We start from the raw sequence: 21799 nt of genomic DNA, 5'->3' as shown, positions 1-21799 counted from the left end.
CGATGTGAGCAGAAGCTAGGGAGTTGAATGTTTCAGCCACCAAGTGGGAATATGAGCCCTGTATCACCTTCCAGCTTGAGGTCTGAGACCTTAAAAGCATGAACTGTATTGAAATCCAGTGCCTGGGTTTTCAGCTGCCCTGTACTGTGGAGATCATCCAGGATTAGAGTGTGGGCAGCATTCTCCACGGAGAGGTCCCTGCAGATGGCATCCTCACACATGATCTTTAAAGGCTCCAGGCCATACTTGTCAGCAGCTGCCAGCACAGCACCTGCCATGCTGTGGAGGTCTGGTGCCTTCCCAGTGTAAATGAAACCCATCTTTGCCTTGAAGATTTGCAGCTCCAGATCATGGATCTCAATGTGGATTGTTCTTCTGTCATGTCTTGTTCAAACATGGCTCTGAATACTGGAGAGTGAGCAGCTAAGATGTCTTTGTGAGCCTGGAATTCCTGGACAGCTACCACTAGACATTAGTCTATGAAGAGGGAATTCACCCCCAGCTCTCCTAGCTCATCTGTCATCTTTCACCTTGGAACCTGGATCTGGGCCCGTGTGCCTTCAGAAGAGATGTTGCCACTGAAGGAGTCTTCAAGCACAGTCAACTTGTAGAGGAGGGTGAGTTTCTTCTCTGGGAGAAGCCAAGACTCCTGGGAAAAGAGGAAATTTCAAAGGATGAACCTGTAGAATTCCCAGTGTTGGCTTTGCAGAAATCTGAAGAAAGCTTGGTATTTCTTTCCTTCTGCATTGATGATCCATAACTGGACCTTTGTAAATACTGGGCTCATTGGGCAGCTGAGCAACCCTAAGGAAACTGACAAGTAATCTTTTTTTTTCTTCGACATTCACATTCAGGTGTACTTTCAAACACCATTCATGTGTGTCATTGGCTCCTGCTGAGAAAGTGGGACATTTAATGTTTGTCCCCTGCATTTGCTCCAAGTAAAAATGGAAGCTGATGACAGTCCACTTGGGGTAGTGTTACTTGATGTTGAGCTGTTTGTAGCCACAAATCCCCATTTTCAATTCCCCTGACATATCTTCTTGTGGTGGTTTGAAGATTCACCTCCACACCAAAAATGAATAACTGTGAATTTTTCTTCAACCTGGGAGGTCACAATTAGAGAGATTCAGTCCACGAGGTTGGATGTGTCTGCTGGTCTTCAGTATATTCTGGAATTCAAAGAAGTATTCTCTAATGGCAGTGAAGAGATAGTCTTGCTGAAAGGTGATTGCAAGCAGTCAGAGTGCTCAAGAAGAAATTCTATGTCTCCTCGAGGTCATACATTTACCAAAAAAAGGTAGCCATCATTCATTGTCCAGGGCACCAGAAAGCTCCAGATGTGGTGTCTAGAGGAAACCAGATGGCAGGATCTAACCGCTAAACAAGCGGCTCAAGGAGCAATGATCCTAGCTGTCAAAAATCCTAGAGATTGTCATGATGTCAACAAAACCAACTACAAATACACCGCCATGGACAGTCAAGTTATGGAGAAATTAAGGCTGACAAAGGAAGCCCCATGCAGGGCGATGGAGACAGAAGATGGAAATCAGGTCCTCCCACAGAAGGAAGGAAGCAAATATGTCAACCTACATTACATAACCCTTTTTGGGACAAAAAAACTAAAAGATGTGGTTAGGTCCTCCGACTTTTATGTTATAGGCCTCTCTCTTGGCACAAAAAATAGCTAAGAACCGCAAGGCCTGTGCTATGGTTAATGCAGGACACTCCATATGTACTCCTGGGAAGAGGCTCAGGGGCTATCAACCAGGAGTCTACTGGGAGGTAGATTTTACAAAAATCAAGCCAGCCAGATATGGTAACAAGTATTTATTAGTTTGTATAGATACCTTTTCAGGCTGGATAGAAGCTTTCCCCACCAAAGCTGAGAAGGCCAGCGTGGTGGCTAAGAAGATTCTAGAAGAAATCTTCCCGAGGTTTGGGATAACCAAGGTAATCAGATCTGATAATGGACCTGCCTTTGTTGGCCAGGTAAACCAGGGACTGGCCACCCAACTGGGGATCAATTGGAAATTTCATTGTGCTCTGATGCCAGAGCTCAGATCAGGTAGAAAGGATAAATAGAACAATAAAAGAGACCCTAATAAAATTAGCCTTAGAGATCGGTGGGAATGACTGGACAGCTCTCCTTCCCTTTGCCCTGTTCCAAGTTTGGAACATCCTAGGAAAATGTAAACTCACCACTTATGAGATCCTGTGTGGTGGACCGCCACTGCTCACTGAGTCAGGTGGAATAAATAATCCTGATGTTGTTCTTTCTAAACCTTTATTTACCCGCCTAAAGGCCCTCGAGGTGGCGAGATGCCAGACCTGGGAACAACTAAAAGAGGTGTATAAGACCGAAGATTCACAAGTGCCACACCAGTTCCAAGAAGGGGATGCTGTCTTTGTCCAGTGGCACCGAATTGGGAATCTAGAGCCTCATTGGAAAGGACCATATTTAGTGCTCCTAACGACACCTACAGCAGTGAAGGTTGAAGGCATCTCTGCTTGGCATCCACGCCACACACGTAAAGCAAGCCCCTGAACTACAAAAAAAAAAAAAAAAAGAATGGAAACTGGAAAAAGACTATGAATCCTCTTAAGCTGTGCCTGTGTCGTGAGCATAGCTCAGATGAAAGATAACAACTCCCATGCGCCCAAAATTTAACCTGGCAGGTGATAACACAAACTGGGGATGTAGTCAGGTCAATTTGCAAGATTGCCCCACCCTGGACGTGGTGGCCCACTCTAACCCCTGATGTATGCCAATTAGCGGTGGGACTGGATTCTTGGGATGTACTTATCTCCCAACTAATTTACCCACTGTTGGAAGAGCGGGCACGGGCCCAGGATGCAGTAATCCACTCACATGCTGTGCAATATGGGAAGCAGATTTGTACATTTGCCCTAGGGAAGGTAGGTCTCACCCACAAGCAGTAAAATGCGGGAGTCCTGAGTCCTTATACTGTAAGGCATGGGGGCGGGTTTCTTAGCACGTTTCTAGTTTCTGCCATTGCCCGAGCTCGGGCGGGGAGCCTTATGCAGAAGGCCAGGGCCAGAGGCTTCTGGGAGGCTCTGCACATTTTCTGTGGAAACATCCGGTCTGGGTCCAGAATCTGCATCCTCCCCTGGCCTTGTGGACTGGGCTTGGAAGTCGATCGTCTTGGTTTTCCCGGCCTTGAGGTTCCTTGGTTTGTGTGCTCTGGATGCGGGCACACAGGTCTTGAAGCCTCAGCTCGAGGGACTCCTGCATCTTGAGGTGTGTCTGGTTCTCAGTCTGGCTGTCAGTTCGCTTAGCAGTGTTGATGCGCCTCCAGGGGGAGTCCTCCTGGGGTTGACTCCAGAGCCGGCCTTCCTCCAGAGCAGATTGGCAGTGAGTTTCCCACCTAAAGTGCTGCTTAGCAAGGCATGCTTGGTTCTCATTCTGTATGAGAGCTCTGGCAGGTCTGCTACCCGAATACACTGGCTTTTTGAAGTTTTTCCTGCATGCCCAGGGTGCTGTTTCTGGGTCACTGTGCAAGGAAGAGTGCTCAGGTCCATCCTGGGGAAAGCAGGTTTGGAGATTGGCGGTGGTCTCTGGAAAGGGTCTGGCAGTCAGTTGGCGATTCTGATCCTTGAAGCTTGGAGACTTGTCTCCAGGCACCTTTGCTCCAGGGCTCTGGGCCTCAGCTTTCCAGGTGCTTTTCCTCTTCCTCTTGCGGGGAGGCAGCGCAGAAGAAGATGGAGAGCAGTCACAGTTGAGACAAGCCTCAGAAGAACCGGGATAGTGGTCTTCCTGATTCCAGGGTCCTGGGCTCTTTGCCCTCAGTAAAGCCAGGCGCTGATTAGCTGGTCCATCCTCTGGCTTGCTGGAGAGGGTCTTCATCTCTTCAAGAGGCCAGGTCTCCCACACAGTTTCTTGGGGCTTGCCTACCCTCATCTGGCTCTCTGTGTCTAGCTGATTGTCCCGGTGTGTCTGCGTCCTTCTTCCTGCTGGCTCCGTGTTTGGGCTGCCAGTTGCGACTTGATTGGAGCTTGTGTCCATGCTCTCAGTTGTGCTGTGCTGTGGGCTGCTACTACTGACTTCCAACACCTGGCTCGCATTCTCTCTGGGTCGCAGGAAAGCAGGATTCTGCAGCTCATCTTCTGGAGAGTTGCTGTGAATCTGTGCCTTTGGGCTCCTATGGAAGGCAAAGTCCTGTGGGGGCCCGGGATCGGGCTGGGACTCAAACTGGGACCGCTCTGACCAATGGCTGCTAACTCCTTGGCAAACGGGACCAGGAGATCAGCCAAGATAGAGGGGGCGAGCCTTTATCCTGCCCCAAATGATATGACAGAATTTGATGACTCCCTATGTGAAGCCTTGCCAATTCTTAGAAGTAGATGAAGGGTGGCGTGGGGTGGGGTGGGGATCGGAAAATTGGGTGTGATGATGCGAAGGAAAAGTAACTGGGGTTGGTATGAAATATAATATTATTTTTAAAATATAAATGAATAAATAAATTAAAAAGAAAAATCCCTCAAAGCTATATGCAGTCAAATAGTTTTAGTTCATTTAAAAAATAGTCAAGTTGACAACCAAGGCTACACATCATAGTGACTGAAGCCACAGCTCACTGATTAGGTTTGACTAGCTGACCAGGAATCCCAGATGGTACCACCTTCCCCTCTCCAAAACTAGGACTTACAGACTCAGATCACTATGCCTGTTGTTTACATGGGTTCTACGAATCAGAATTCAGATCCTCAAGCTTCACAAAGCCCTCCCTAGCTCCTACTCATAAGTCTTCACCAGGAGCCTTGAAGATGTTGTTTTCATGAGCCCTAAAATTGAGTGATTCAATCAAGCTTCGAAATATCCTTCAGTCAATATTCACTTCTAATTAAACTTGATGTGCAAAAGAAAAGATGAATTTTAAATAATGATTGCAGATGGTGAAATTTTGTGTAAATATGGATAATATTTGGCACATATGCTGAAAATATGCATTATATTTGAAATTAAATTTAAATGAGTGTCAATATTTTATTTACTAACTATGGTAGCCCTACTTCAAATTCATATATACAGGAACTTTCAGGAAGAACTGCTGCACAATAAGACTGTTCTGTGACAACCACATTAAAAGTCATGTCTTAATTATGCCTGCACCACACTTTGGGTCTAATCATTCACACTGTCTAACAGTCTCCATTATGTTAATGCTGCCTAATTTTGTCGCTGGTCATATTAGCAACTATATGAATTCCAAATGAGGGTCAATAGGTTTTTGGTAAATATAAGGACAATATGAAGTATAATAACAATATGAAGCCTTGCATGAACTGCCCTTCTTGGATTTCACAGTATTTGACATGAACCCTGCTAAAATATGGACTCCCCAAGAATTTCTGAAGACACATATCTCAGTCTTTGCCCTTGGGCTTCAGTGTGTTCCCTTTGCTTGTTTTGAGTCATCTTGTGTCTGTAACAGTTGTTGATTCTGCTTTGATAAGCAATTCAGTTGATAGTGAAGCAAGGCCACTAATTTGAAAAAATTATCATGATTTTCCAAAAGCATTTCCATGGGAAGTTAAGTTACTTGTGTGAAAAAAAAACATGAATCAAAAATTACTCAATAAATACTGTGATACTTTCCAAAGTCTACAGAGTTCATGTCAATAGATTGTTTTTGTCAAGAAATACATAAGAATATAGCATCTTTTCCTATATTTTAAGTGACAGAAAGACTACAACAATGTCACATAAAACTATATAATTTTTACAATTAACACACGAAGAAAAAAGAAAAGAATGTGTAATAAAAAAGAAGGCCAGGAGGGAGAGGCAGAAAGAAATAAACAAAGTGAGGAAGGGATGGTCAGGTGAAGAGAGGGAGGGAAGCAGGCGTGACACTATTCAAAAGAAGGTGTCTCCAGTCACAAGGACCTGATTATTATCAGTAAGACTATAGATGCCTAACAATTGCTTCTACCTTTCTATCTCTAATCCGGAGGATGTAAGCTTCTCCTGTGAAAGCAAATGCCTTCTTTTATAATACTAGAAAATAAGACTGTCTGTTACATTTGTTCCATTGTGTTTTCAGTAAATTTACAGCCTCAAGTGGATGGGTACAAATCATGTAATATAAAAGTATCAATATTTTTGATAAATTAATGAAGAGTGTGGTTCTACTCTGAACATGGATGTAAGGAGTGATTTCCACAGTTCTATGAGTAGGTACATATGTGAAGTCATTGTAATTTGGTAAAGGAATATTTAGGTTTTGGCAAATACTGTATTTTTTTGAGAAAAATGAAGTTGAACCAACCACAGCATGGCAACTCCCTCAGTCTGCTTCCTCTCGTGGTTAGAGAAGTCCTCTCTAAGTCTGTTCAAGTTGTAGCTGTAAAAATGTCATATGTTTAGGTATGTTTAGAGAATACTGGGAAGACATTAAACTCTGAAATTAAAAAAATATTGCTACTTACAAGATATTACTTAAAAATTTAAATTAAAAACTAAATAGCTCACAGGAATAATTCCTTCCAGACACAATTTACTTTTTGAAAGTAGAAAACTAGTTTTATTCATAATTGGAGGTTTCCTTTGTTTCATGTGATTGTTGGGTTAATTTGTACCAAATAGATCTCTAGCTCCTGCTCTACCAGAACCTCAGGTAAGCCCTCTCCCCAACATCACCAACACTTCCCTAGAGCAAGCCAAGCCTTCCCCAACTACCTGCCTTCTACTTGTCACCATATGCTGGCCTACAAATTCTACGGAAGCCCAATGTACTACCAGAGGGCACAACAACACCCAGTAACCTAGGTAAACACATCCTATCTCCAACAGCCACCAATCATCATCACCATATCCCAGCCCTCAGCACTGGTAGAAGACCCCTGCTTTTCTAGAGGCCACTTCAGGACCCAGGTTTTCAGAGGTCATGCTGGCCACCAGAGGCACCCCAACAGAGGCACTCTGCTGGGAAAAAGGTCATAGCATGTATCAGTATGAAATGCCACTTGGCCAAGATGTCCAAAGAAGAAACAGAAACCAAGGGAAAAAACACCCTTTCAACAAACACAATGTCAGAATTCCACACCTAGACATATATTTAACCAAAGCCAGATGCCCAGATACCAGCATAAGAACACAATCAACAACAGTCAGGGCAATATGTCACCACCAGAGCACAGCTATCCTACTACAAAAAAATCCTGATTCCCCAACACAGCTGAAGTACAAGAAAATGACCTTAAAAGTAATTTTATGAAGAGGACAAAGGTCTTTAAAAGGAAATGAATAAATCCTTTAAGGAATCCAGGGAAAGACTAAAATTGCAAGAAATCAATAAATCCCTTAAAGAATGCCAAGTAAAAAATAAAGAGGTGAAGGAAATGAATAAAATTGATAAAACTGTTAGAGACCTGAAGAAGGGGATAGAAACAAAAGAAAAAACAAAAAATAAGGGAATCTTGGAGATATAAAATTTAAATAATCAAACTGGAACAACAGATATGAGCATCAATAATAGAATACAAGAGATGGTTGAGACTTTCAGACACTGAAGATATGATAGAAGAAAGTGATACATTGATCAAGTAAAATGTTAAATCTCCAGTTGACCCTGGCTACCTTGGCATTCACCCTGAGTAAGCAATAACTTGCTTAATAAGGTAAATGGTTCTTGCTTATGTAACTATCCTAAAAAGCAGTTAACAATATTGCAAAGAATTTAGGAACCTGGGAGACTTAAAGATAGCCTTAAGAAATTATTGTGACACATAAAGGAAAGAATAAAGCACATAAAGGTCAGACATCTCTCTGGTTTCAGGACATTAATGGTTAGATAATGTTTTCAGTTAAACTCCAAGTTCCCTTGGAAGCGAAAGGACATGTAGAAATGTCCCCTTTACTCCTGCAGGAAGAATATCAACTTGGTATCAACAGTAAAACAATTAATTTATCGTGATCATATTGAGAATGTATAAACCATAGGATTATAACTTTGTCCACCTAAAAGAGATATAATGATTAATTAGAAGTTGACTAACACCTGAAAATAATAGTGTAAGTATGGCACCATAGACTCATCTGATTCCAACAATATAAGAGTATCACATTGTTAAGAACTAATGAAGGGCATGAATCTCTTTCATTGTATAACCCCATGTTTGCTGCCCACTAGGGCACAGGATGAATAAGATGTCCCTGGGTAGCTGTTATTTGACGGTGCTTGTTCTTTTGTAAACAGATTTCTCTTATTGGTTGATGAGTCAAGCAATGTTCGGCCAACAGAGGCAGGAAGATAGGCCGGACTAGAAGATGAAGACAATGCTGTGGAGAGAGGCAAAGGGTGCATGAAGAAATGCCATATAAACCACAAACTAGGAACAAGTTCAGGCATTCTCCGGTAAGCCAAGACCCCATGGGAATACATAGATTTTTGAAATGGCTTAATAATTATTACGGAGCTAGCCAATAAGGGGACATAGCACCAGCGAACAATTTGGTAATTAGTATAAGTTTTTGTTTGTTTATTTGATGCTACAAAGTGAGGAAGGACCTGGCAGGACAAGAAAATTCCAGCAACAATTATGGGTATATTTTACTTCTTTTATCTTTGTGGGGGGACCATCACCCACTTCCCAAAAAATCACACATGGAGATTTATTATTTCTTATACATACCCAGCCTTAGCTTAGCTTGTTTCTATTGAGCTTTTCTTAACATAAATTATAATTATGGAAGGATAACTTGCTAAGGCTTGATACAATGGGGGAGGGGCTTGGTCCTGTCTCAAATTGGTCTGCCAGAATTTTCAGATTCCCAAGAGGCCTTACCCACTCTGAGGAGCTGATGGCAGGTGAGATGCATGTTATGGAGGAGCAGGAGAAGGGAAAGGAGGGAGAACTGGGGTTAGTAAGTAAAATGAAAAATAATTTTAAAAAAATGCAAAAAAATATCCTCTCTGTCTGCCAGCTTCTGCTATCCTTTCTCCAGCCTTGATATTGACTGGTCAGCACTTTATTAGACAACCAAGTTGTCTATACAGGTAAAGTAACACAGTTTTACAGACTTAAACAAAGACCACATAAAAGAATTCAAAAATCTTTGCATCATTAAAGCAAATGTTACACAAAATGAACAAATGTAACATATCTTGAAATAATTTTTCTCAACACTAGGTATAATATTTGCCTTACAACACAAAAATTCATGGTGTGTGGTAAAGAACAATTATGTCAAGAAGCACGGAACAGGAAAAGGAACTAAAATGTATAAATGTTAAAGATTCTTGAAAACTTATTGAAGAAAAATATATTGAAAGAGACTATGCTTGAATGCATTATAACATGTATAAATAAAAAACAGCTTGATATGGGTTTGAAAGAAATATGGTAGTCAGATTCATTATCTTTTCACTGATTTCATCCCTTTGTCCTGAAGATCAGATCCACACTGGAGATGAACACTATGAGGATAATATGAAAAACCCCTGAAATTAAGAATTATAGGAATAGAAAAAGAATAAGAATCTCAGTCCAATACCCTTCATCCAGCAGCAGGTGGAAGGAGAAGCAGAAACCCACAGGCAAACATTGAACTGAACGAGAATCCAGTTGCAGGGTAAGAAGAATGAGGAGAAAGGCTCTAGACCAGGTAAGTGAAACCCACAGAAACACCTGACCTGAAAAGGGGGAGAACTAGGTCCCCAGATTGTACCTGGGAAACTAGCATGGGACATATCCAGACTCCATGAATATGGTTCTCAGTGAGGAGACCTCGGGAATCTCTCAAGCCTCATGTAGTAGATTAGTACTTATCCCTAGCATCAAAAAGGACTTGGGGAGCCTATTCCACATAGAGGGATAATCTCTGAGCCTAGACCCATGGGAGTGGTCCTAAGTCCTATTCCAAAGGATATGATAGACTCTGAGGACTCCCATATGGAAGGCCTCTTGCTCCGTGGGGAGCAAAACGTGTATGGGATAAGTAGGGTGGTAGTTGTGGTGGAGGGGAGGAGGGGTGGGAGAGGGAACTAGAATGGACATGTAAAAACCATCTTTTTATTAATTCAAATAATGGAGGAAAACAAAAAGGAATCCCCATTCAGAGGCTCAGTAAATAATTATAACAACATCCTATAAGAAATATTACCTAATCTAAATTAGAACATATCTATAGAGGTACAAGAATCTTATAGGATATCAAATAGATTGGACGAGAAAAGAAATTCCCCTTGCCACATGATGACCAAACACTAAATATACAGGACAATGAAAAACTATTAAAAGCTTCAAGGGAACCTGAATGCTCCTACAATCTCTCCTCTCTGTCTTTGACTGGACCTCCAGATAAGCATGGTGTTTATATGTGGATCTCTGCATCTGCTTCCATCAGTTACTGAATTACAGTTCTATGACTACTGTTAGAGTAGTTGACAATCTGATTATAGGGGAAAGCCAGTTCATGAACTTTCTCTACTATTACTAGGAGTCTTAGCTGAGATCATCCTTGTTGATTCCTGGTGATTTTCCTAGAACCAGGTTTCTCCTTAAACCCATAATGGTCACCTGTATCGAGATATCTCTTTCATTGCTCTTCCAGTCCATGCTTCCCCCAAGTCAACCATCACATTCCTTCATATTCACATCCCCTATACCTCCTCTCTACCATCCCTACCACCTGTTTACCCAGGAGATCTCATCCATTTCCTCTTCCCAGGGTGATCCATGTGTCCCTCTTAGGGTCTTCTTTTTTTACCTAACTTCTCTGGAGCTGGGCAAGGTGGGTCAAGAGCATAACAGGAAAACCACAAAGAAAGCTGAACTGAGCTTAAGGGAGCTTGTGGATTGTAGACCAGAAACCAGGGAAACTTCATGGGATCAAACTAGGGGCAATAGTTGTGTAGCTTGATCTGCTTCGGGGTCCCTGGAAGTAGGACTAGGACCTATGCCTGGTGAAATAGCTAGATTTCTGAAACCCATTCCATATGGTGGGATGCCTTGCTCAGTCTAGATGAACAGGGAGGAGCATTGTCCTGCTTCAACTGAATGTGTAGGCTTTGCTGACTCCTTATGGGAGAATCTACCCTTTCTGAGGAGTGGATGGAAGTTTGCTTAGGAGAGATATAGGGGTGGAAGGGGAGGAGGAAAGGAAGAGGAAACAGTGTTTGCAATGTAAAGTGAATAATATAATAAATTTCAAAACAAAAAAATCTGCAAGAGAAAAAGGACAATAACATATACAGACATAACTATTTAAATAACTTCCAACTTCTTAATGGAGTCTCTAAGGCCAAATGGGCCTGGACATAAGTGCTCCAGACTCTAGGAGACAATAGATACCAGCTAAGACTACTATACCCAGCAAAACTCTAGTTGGAGTAATTGCTTCAACTGGACAAAACAAGACATTCCACCATAAAGTCAAATTCAAAATATATTTATTTACAAATTCAAACCTATGGAAGGTTATAGAAGGAAAACTACAACCCAATGAGGTTAACTACCCCAGAGAAACCATAGTAAATAAATAATCCCACCCCAGTAAAGTGTTGCAAAAATATTTTTCAAGAAAATAGGCCTAAGAAAAAAGCTGGTATAGCCATTCTAATATAAAATAAAATAGACTTCTCCTAGAACCTAGCTGTAAGAGAGGGTGTAGTGATGCACAAAAGGATGAAGACCATAAAGGGGAGAGCTAAAGAAACAGCTGACCTGACCTGAGCTAGGGGGAGCTCACAGACTACAGACTGACAGCTGGGGAACCTGCCTAAGACATAACCTGGGTGTCAGTTGGGAGGCATGCCTTGGGTATGAGGCACTTGCAGTAGAACTAGTATTTATCCCTAGTGCACAAACAGGGGTTTTGGAACCCATTCCTTATGACTGCATACTCTCTCAGCCTAGATACAAAGGTGAGGCCTTAGGTCCTTTCACAACATCTGTGATAGTCTGTGATAATCCCCCATGGGAGCACTCACCCTCCCCTGTGGAATAAATGGGGGGTGGGATGGGGAAATGTTGAGGAGAATGTAAGGACAGGAGGGAGAATTAAGTGAGATTGATATATAAAATGAGATTGTTTTTATTTAAATAGAAAATATTAAAGGTGTCACTGAGGACTTTCTTTATTGCACAATTATTAATTGTTGCCTTATCCTGATGTATGGATTTCAAGAATGTGCATATTATCAAAATTTTACTCAAAAATGTTATCATTTCTTTATGTGGTTGATTAAAGTGTTTGGGGAAAGGAACTATTTTGAATATATCATTGTTTACACCATCAAACCGGGCATGATAAGAGTGCTTCATAGAGGTGGTGGTAGGGAGGTGGTGGGTAAAGGAGTGATCAATGTAAGACCAAATTTAATTTAAAAACTCACCTAAACATTGGTTTAGACAAGCTGAACCAACCAGCAGGTACAGTGGCTTACTCTGGGGGCAATTCTTTCCAGTTCCCCACCTCCACTAACTGGTAACAACACCTACTCAAAGACCAAGTTTAACAATTTCATAACCAACCACAATGACATTATTCCTCAAGCAACAAATCCATCCATAAAATGGCTTGTGAGCCCTCTATTGTGTCATGTTGTTCTTCTTCTTTTTTTTATGTTTGTGAATGAGAAAATGCAGTTGTGCACATGTGTGCCATAGCACAGGTGTAGAAGGTAAACGACAATTTGTGAATTAGTTTTCTCCTTCTATCATAAGGATACTGGAGATCACACTGAGGAAACCAGCTGGGTGCCAGCAGCTTTACCTGGTGAGTCACCTGCCAGTCCATGAAGGACATTTTCTTAGTGCTTTGAGAGAAAATTTATTAATATGGCCAAGTATTCAAGGCCAAGTTCCAATGTTTAAAGGATACTATACGTAGGAAAATAACCAGTAAAAATGTCCTTCTAGTGTTTTGAAGACTGTCTTCCAGGGTGACCTTTGTTAATACTCTCAGCAGCAGCATCCTGACCTGAATTTGTGCAGAGAAGAGGACAGATGAGGGAGGGACGATTTGGTAGGACCACCACACCCAGAAGACAGTTCACAACTGTACAAAAGTATCCATATGTGCATTTACCAGTTAAGACAAAAACCCTTTTTTGTTTTTGTTGAATACAAAGTTCATCTCACAACATCTGAACTTTATAAATGTCCTAAAGGAGAGCATGTGGTGAAAGTATAAAAGTTTCCTCTTGACCATAGAATTTTTGAGCCATGTCAAGACAATGTGAATTAATTCAGGTTGCTAGGCTGACTTTGGACAGGTAGAGGGAGGCTCACACGGGGAGATCTGCATTGCTGTGTTGAGATTGACATCCTGAGGACCCCTACTGCTAGTTTGATTTGCAGATCCTCCATAGGAACACATTTATTGAGCAGGAACAAGACTTCACCTTGATATTTTTTAAGTTGATCTGATGATCCACTTAGGTGTATTGAAGTTAAGTGTGAACTTTGTTTTGTGTATCCTTGTTAGCTGAGCATTGAGGTAAAGAATGAATTTTAATTGCCACTAACTCTGTGCTTCTGTTGTCCTTTTTGTCTCCTGTGAAATATTGGTTGTCAAGTAAGACAGGATTAAAATTTTGTCTGTCAAATTGAGAGGGCATGGTGAATATTTGGTTATCAAAATACTTATGTGGTACTCAGTTTTTTGTTTGGTTTATTTCTTCTTTTATTTACTTCATTTTTTTGTGACAGGGTTTCTACATGGCATTGGAGGCTGTCCTGGAACTAGCTCTTGTAGACCAGGCTGTTCTCGAATTCACAGAGATCAGCCTGCTTGTGAATCTCAAATGCTGGAAATAAAGGCATGGACCCTGCTGTGGTATGGATTTTTAGTTAGTGAATGTGCACACTGTGGGTGAAACCATGGTACATACTGTATAATCTCAATCATGCACAGGTATGTACACTTGTAGCATCTAGAAGAACATGTCATGCTGTGTTCTTTTGACTGGATAACTTTGTCCTTGGCTTCTTGGGTTTTCCTTCTCCTTGTTTCCAAGCTTCCCTGGCTGTGTTAATTGAAAGCTGATAATTGTTTGATCTACGTCTAAAATTCATATATGAGTCAATATATACCATATTTGTCTTTTTATGACTGGGTTACCTCATTCAAGACAGTTTCTTCTAGTTCATCCATCTTCCTGCAAATTTCAAGATTCCACTGTTTTTTGACACTGAAAAAATCACACTGAAAAAATAGTACTCTTTTGTGTAAATGTACCGTATTTTCTTTATTGATCTTCTACTTGAGGGCCAGTTAATTTGCTTTATGGGAAAACTGTAGAAAGCATATCTCACTCTGGGACATAAAAATATTTTGTAGGCTCCATTACAAAGACACACATAAGGTGTGGTCGTACAATGTCTTGAGACATTTGAAATTACTCTAAAGGTATGACATAAATCCACCATTAATACAAGGAACAAAATGAATGTGAGATTTATGGAGCGGAGAAAGTCTTATAAACATAAAATATGTGCTGGAAGAAATACAAACAATTCAAATAACATAAAATAGCAGACCTGAGCTAGACACAGAGAGCCAGGTGAGGGTAGGCAAGCCCCAAGGAACTTTTGGGGAGCCCTGGTCTCTTGAAGGTGTGAAGACCCTCTCCAGCAAGCCAGAGGATGGACCAGCTAATCAGCGCCTGGCTTTACTGAGGGCAAAGAGCCCAGGACCCTGGATCCAGGAAGACCACCCTCCTGGATCTTCTGAGGCTTGTCTCATCTATGACTGCTCTCCATCTTCTTCTGCACTGCCACCCCACAAGAAGAAGAGGAAAAGCAGCCGGAATGCTGAGGCCCAGAGCCATGGAGCAAAGGTGCCTCGAGACAAGTCTCCAAGCTTCAAGGATCAGAATCTCCAACTGACTGCCAGACCCTTTCCAGTGACCACCGCCAATCTCCAAACATGCTTTCTCCAGGATGGACTTGAGCACTCTTCCTTGTACACTGACCAAGAAGCTGCACCCTGGGCGTGCAGGAAAAACTTTAAAACGCCAGTGTATTCGGGTGGCAGACCTGCCAGAGCTCTCGCAAAGAATTCGAACCAAGGACGTCTTGCTAAGCAGCACTCTAGGTGGGAAACTCACTGCCAACCTGCTCTGGAGGAAGGCGCTCACTTGAGTCAGCCCCAGGAGGACTCCCCCCGGACTCACATCAACACTGCTAAGCGAACTGACAGCCAGACTGAGAGCCAGACACACCTCAAGATGCAGGATTCCTTGGAGCTGAGGCTGCAAGCCCTGTGTGCCCGCATCCAGAGCACACAAACCAAGGAGCCTCAAGGCCGCCAAACCAAGAAGATCGACTTCCAAGGCCAGGCCACAAGGCCAGGGGAGCATGCAGACTCTCGACCCAGAACGGAGGCTTCCACAGACAATGTGCAGAGCCTCCCAGAAGCCTCTGGCCCCGGCCTGCTACACAGGGCTCCCCGCCCGAGCTCGGGCAGCAGCAGCAAATGCAGCAACAAGACCAGGTCTAAGAAACCCGCCCCGCTCATGGCCAAGGCCCTTAAGGATTACAAGAATTCGTCGCCTAGGAAGTGAACCTAGCCGACCCACTGAACCACGGACTGAGCAAGGGAGGAACCATGCTCTCTGCCCATCTCAGTCCTCGGATTGCTGGCAACTTTGAGAATGCCTGACTGAAAGCCTGCAAGCGACAAACAACAGGCAATGCAGGCCTTTCTTTGATCACCAAGAGAGCTTTAACACTTAGACCCTGCATTTTATGGACAAAGGAATTCCTATTCGTCTCTTTGGAGACTTGGACATATACACATACATTTAGGAGCCTGCAAATATTTAGAAAGTGACTCTAGGGAGGCATAGATGCATTCGTTTAAGGAGATTTGCTAGTGGAGGTTCCTTAGAGATAGTAGATCCATAATTGTACAAATACAACAGCAGATTGAAATACAGATAAATAGGTAAATCAATTTTAAATACATTAATGCACAGATGAAAGAAAACTATTTGAACATCAAGGACATTAAGTGTAATACATATGCTTCTAAGTGTGTGTGTGTTTGTTTGTGTGTGTGTGTGTGTGTGTGTGTGTGTGTGTGTGTGTGTGTATGTGTGTGTGTCTTTGTAAATAAAATGAAAATCAAAGGAAGGGTGTAAATAGATCCAAGAAATCCCCGACTTTCTACTTAATTGTAGAAACTAAAGGGGAAATTTGGAAACCACATTTAAATATCACAACTTTTGTAGCAGTGGATTTAAGGGCTGAGTGTGCAAGCAAACAAAAGCTGTAAAGAAAACAAGAGCTGTGGGTACAGGTGGACATATATTAAATTGGATGTACTGGAAGCAATTGAGAGTGGGTAAGATGTATGCAAGCACAGGAAGAAAGGGATTATGGGTGTGATTATGGGTGTGTGTGTATGTGAGGGTGTGTGCATGTGAGGGAGTGTGTGTGTGTGTGTGTGTGTGTGTGTGTGTGTGTGTACGACTGAGGCAATTAGAAAGAATGATAAGCATGTCTGCATTGGCACACACTTTAAACCCAGCCCTTGTGAGGTAAAGGGAACAATTCGACTGTGTTCCTGGCCACCCTGGGCTCCAGAGCCCGTTACAGGCCAGGCTCAGAAGCTACCAAGAGATATCCTGTCTCTAACAAACAAATAAATGAATCAGAAGAAATAAAAGAGAGTAAAAAAGTGCATGATCTCCAGGACATCCACCTAATTAGGGAAAGATTATACATATTGTAGAACCCTTTGGCTCCTTTGGTTCAAATGCCCCAGAATCCTGGCGATTGAGGGTCAAAGGTTTTCTAGAAACAGAAACCAGCAGAGAAGAGCAGAGGTGTGCACATAGGCTCATAAAAAAATTTTGAGATGGCACAAATGAAATGTATTTTTGTGCGATACACCAAAACCGGGAATGAAAAGGGCAATCTTGTTGGTGTTTGTGTGGGGGTGTGGTTGTGTTTGTGTGAGTGTTTGTGTGTTTGTTTGTGATTGTGTGTATACACTTGCTCACAGAGAGAGGGAGACAGAGAGAGAGAAAGAGAGAGAGAGAAAGAGAGAGAGAGAGAGAGACAGGGAGAGCAGGAGGGAGGGAGGGAGAGAGAATAAGAAGGAGGGATGAAGGGAGCAAGAGACAGGGGGGAATTAAAAACAAATTGGATTTAACTGGAGGAAAATCTAGGAAGTAAAGAATGAAGGAGCCAACAACAACAACAACAATAAAAAAAAAACAACAAATACAAACTATGGTCGGACTATTTGTATAATCTTCTGCATGAGAAAACACCTAGGGATTACTGGTTTGTTAATGCAGAAGGGAGGATCTGCCCACCAGGTTATGAGGCAGGGGTGCTATGACCTGCATGCAAATCAAGGAGTAGCTCTTGACTTAATGATGGTCATTTCAGTAGCCTTGCTCACCCTATATTAACTGTACCAAAAGAGGAAGGAGAAGGGTTTCCATCCCTTTGTTCTTCACACTTTGTGTAGAGGTACAATTCATAGCATGCACCCATAGAATGGACTAGTCCATTGGTAAGCTCCCTCTTCCCAGAGGAGAAAGACGGAATAAGAGGGGCTCACAGGTGTTAGGGGGCACATGTCTAGGAGGCAGTGGTCTGGCAGCCAATCCGGGTCTTTGGGAGGCAGTAAGTCCATGACCCGGGGAGGGGTGTTGGAGGAAGATGGGCATGGCTGAAAATCGTGTAGATCCGGCAGGGCGGGCCCAGGAAAAGCAACCCCGGAGATTGATTGGGCAGACGGGAGCAGGTGGGGCACTGCCACCACCTTAAATGCAAGATGAACCAGCAGGGCAGCACTGAGGCACAGAGAGCCAGCTGACAAGCAAGCCAGCACAGAAGCTCTGTCTTCTGCACCCCGAGAGCCAGCCCCGTTTCCCAGGCAGTGGTCTATCCCAGTGAAGCCTGCTGCACTTTGGGTCATCGCCAATGGAGATGGAGCCCACCAGACGCCTAGAAGCCCTGCTCAAGCTGCGCGAGCGCCTGTGCAGGGAGACAGAACCCAGGTAGCTTTACAAAACCCTGAAGAAACACTGTTCCCAGCCCATGCTGGGCGACATCCTGGAGGAGATTGGCTTCAGGCAGAAAATCAAGTTCTTGAAGAAGCAGCAGATCCTGGTCCCGTTTGCCAAGGAGTTAGCAGCCAGGTGGTCAGAGCGGTCCCAGTTTGGGTCCCAGCCCGATCCCGGGCCCCCACAGGACTTTGCCTTCCATAGGAGCCCAGAGGCAGAGATTCGCAGCAACTCTCCAGAAGACGAGCTGCAGAATCCTGCTTTCCTGCGACCCAGAGAGAATGGGAGCCAGGTGTTGGAAGTCAGTAGTAGCAGCCCACAGCACAGCACAACTGAGAGCATGGACCCAAGCTCCAAGCAAATTGCAACTCGAAGCCCAAACGTGGAGTCAGCAGGAAGAAGGACACAGACACACCGGGACAATCAGCTAGACACAGAGAGCCAGGTGAGGGTAGGCAAGCCCCAAGGAACTTTTGGGGAGCCCTGGTCTCTTGAAGGTATGAAGACCCTCTCCAGCAAGCCAGAGGATGGACCAGCTAATCAGCGCCTGGCTTTACTGAGGGCAAAGAGCCCAGTACCCTGGATCCAGGAAGACCACCCTCCTGGATCTTCTGAGGCTTGTCTCATCTATGACTGCTCTCCATCTTCTTCTGCACTGCCACCCCACAAGAAGAAGAGGAAAAGCAGCCGGAATGCTGAGGCCCAGAGCCATGGAGCAAAGGTGCCTCGAGACAAGTCTCCAAGCTTCAAGGATCAGAATCTCCAACTGACTGCCAGACCCTTTCCAGTGACCACCGCCAATCTCCAAACATGCTTTCTCCAGGATGGACTTGAGCACTCTTCCTTGTACACTGACCAAGAAGCTGCACCCTGGGCGTGCAGGAAAAACTTTAAAACGCCAGTGTATTCGGGTGGCAGACCTGCCAGAGCTCTCGCAAAGAATTCGAACCAAGGACGTCTTGCTAAGCAGCACTCTAGGTGGGAAACTCACTGCCAACCTGCTCTGGAGGAAGGCGCTCACTTGAGTCAGCCCCAGGAGGACTCCCCCCGGACTCACATCAACACTGCTAAGCGAACTGACAGCCAGACTGAGAGCCAGACACACCTCAAGATGCAGGATTCCTTGGAGCTGAGGCTGCAAGCCCTGTGTGCCCGCATCCAGAGCACACAAACCAAGGAGCCTCAAGGCCGCCAAACCAAGAAGATCGACTTCCAAGGCCAGGCCACAAGGCCAGGGGAGCATGCAGACTCTCGACCCAGAACGGAGGCTTCCACAGACAATGTGCAGAGCCTCCCAGAAGCCTCTGGCCCCGGCCTGCTACACAGGGCTCCCCGCCCGAGCTCGGGCAGCAGCAGCAAATGCAGCAACAAGACCAGGTCTAAGAAACCCGCCCCGCTCATGGCCAAGGCCCTTAAGGATTACAAGAATTCGTCGCCTAGGAAGTGAACCTAGCCGACCCACTGAACCACGGACTGAGCAAGGGAGGAACCATGCTCTCTGCCCATCTCAGTCCTCGGATTGCTGGCAACTTTGAGAATGCCTGACTGAAAGCCTGCAAGCGACAAACAACAGGCAATGCAGGCCTTTCTTTGATCACCAAGAGAGCTTTAACACTTAGACCCTGCATTTTATGGACAAAGGAATTCCTATTCGTCTCTTTGGAGACTTGGACATATACACATACATTTAGGAGCCTGCAAATATTTAGAAAGTGACTCTAGGGAGGCATAGATGCATTCGTTTAAGGAGATTTGCTAGTGGAGGTTCCTTAGAGATAGTAGATCCATAATTGTACAAATACAACAGCAGATTGAAATACAGATAAATAGGTAAATCAATTTTTAAATACATTAATGCACAGATGTATAGTAAGAAATTACCAGTACGGAGTCAGGTAGAAATATAAGGGTATTTAATAGGGAAAAGCCTTACTTACAGAGCGAACCAGCCAGCCGGTGGTAGTCTGTACAGCAAGCAGCAAAGAGAAACCGAAACCGAAAACGCAGTCCCCCTACTCACTCTGACCACGCCCTCAGGTTCTCTTGTCGCCAGCCCCTAAGAAGGCGTGGCTAAAGCTTCCTCTACAATTCCCCTTTTAGTCTAAAAGAGGATTAAAACTTAAGAAGATAACTATCTATTTTAACTAAACCCTAAAGTCATAAACAATAGGAAGCTTTTTATAACTAGGTATTTACACTATCCTAACTGACAACAATGGGGAAAGTGGGCGTAGCATTTTCCAAGTTACTTCCTGCTGAATTGGGTCGATGATAGTCATGTGGGGTCCTGTAGAAAGAAAATGTTAGTATCCAGTCCATGTTAGATGGGATTCACTTGATTCAAGATCTCGCTTGAAATCCTCAACTTGATTGAAGTCAGTACCCGAACCTCTGGCCAGAGTGTCAGTTGAAATGGAGCAAGTTGGATCCAGTGCAGTCGATGAGATGTGGCCCATTTTCCTACTAGGGTGTCCAGGGATTGCTGTCAGGCAGGTCTTCATTGGCTGTGTGGGACTCAAACATAAACAGTTAGCAGAGAAATGTTTTCTTGTGTATGTACACATGCTGGGGAATGCAACCATGAGAGCATAACAATTATGAAAGGGTGTACACCTTAAGAGAAAGATCCAAGAAAAGACAAAGACAGTCCCCAAATTCTTCTTTTATTCTGTATTACATCAATTGGCTTCTTGATACAACACAGAAACACTAAAGCTTAGTTAAATAATGTGCTTGGAATTTAGAGGAGGAAAGCCAAATCCACCTCTAAGTCCAGCATTGGTTTAATTGAATAGGGACTAGGAAAAAAACAGAAATAGAGTTTTTTGAGAGACAGCTGTAAAGTTTACCCTATGGCACATTCCTTCTATTTGATGGTTATAGCTACCTTTTCTTCTTAAGTATCTACCCATGCAGTGTCCTTTGCCTTCTGAAGATGAGTTTTCCTGTGAAGATAAAAGCAAAACACTTCCCTTTCCTTTGGGAGGCTTCTATTTAGTTTATAAGATATACCTTAGTAGAATACCTGTCATTTGTCCTTGTCGAGAGGTTTTTCCTTTTCCAGTCGAATCTTGATCAACTTTGATGGTATCCAAAGTTTTTCTTCTCCTGTAGAAACCAATGCAAAACCCCTACCCCAACGTAATACATGTCCTGGTTTCCATGCAGAGGTTAGTACATCTTTGAAGTATACTGGCTGATTGAGTTCAGCAGTTTTTTCCGTAGTCCAGTGTCTTTCTGCAGCTGTTTGTCCTTTTTCATTGGCATTAAGAAAGTTTAGTGTTAATAAAGCATTATGCAACCTATGTTTGGGGGGTTTAGTCTTCCAAGCTTGTTTGTTGAGCATCTCCTTAAGTGTTCTATTAGATCTCTCAACCACTGCTTGTCCTGTAGGATTGTGTGGTATACCAGTAACATGCTTTATGTTATAATATTTGAAAAATTGTTCCAATTTCGTAGAGACATATGCTGGAGCATTGTCAGTTTTTATTTGTGCAGGTATACCCATAACTGCCATCACCTCTAGCAGGTGTATAATAACAGAATCAGCTTTTTCAGAGTTAAGAGCAGTAGCCCATTGGAACCCTGAGAATGTGTCTATGGTATGATGCACATATTTCAAATTTCCAAACTCTGCAAAGTGAAAGACATCCATCTGCCAAACCTCATTTCTCCGAATGCCCTTAGGATTACAACCTGCTGGCAATGGAGTTTGATTATAAAAGGAACAAGTAGGACAGTTTTTCACTATCTCCTTGGCTTGTTGCCAAGTGATAGAGAAGTCCTTTTTCAAACCTTTGCTA

The 21799-nt window shown here is 43.3% G+C and overlaps 2 protein-coding genes across 2 annotated transcripts; both read left to right on the top strand.

Annotated features, from left to right (window-relative positions):
- The first annotated feature begins 9607 nt into the window (after nucleotides 1–9607).
- On the top strand, nucleotides 9608–15536 carry LOC113839059 (putative elongin-A3 member C). Its single transcript, XM_027434521.1, has 3 exons — nucleotides 9608–9631; nucleotides 12694–12745; nucleotides 14587–15536. The coding sequence occupies exons 1-3, from the start codon at nucleotides 9608–9610 to the stop codon at nucleotides 15534–15536; spliced, it is 1026 nt and encodes a 341-aa protein (XP_027290322.1).
- A 2494-nt stretch (nucleotides 15537–18030) lies between these two features.
- On the top strand, nucleotides 18031–19443 carry LOC113839060 (elongin-A3 member D-like). The gene has a single exon (XM_027434522.1). It carries the CDS (start codon nucleotides 18031–18033, stop codon nucleotides 19441–19443), a length of 1413 nt encoding a protein of 470 aa, XP_027290323.1.
- The last annotated feature ends 2356 nt before the right edge of the window (nucleotides 19444–21799 follow it).

This window comes from Cricetulus griseus, chromosome 9, assembly GCF_003668045.3.
Source record: "Cricetulus griseus strain 17A/GY chromosome 9, alternate assembly CriGri-PICRH-1.0, whole genome shotgun sequence".
Taxonomy (NCBI): Eukaryota; Metazoa; Chordata; class Mammalia; order Rodentia; family Cricetidae; genus Cricetulus; species Cricetulus griseus.
The sequence above is the reverse complement of the archived record's forward strand: the minus strand, read 5'-3'. Positions and strand labels throughout refer to the sequence as shown.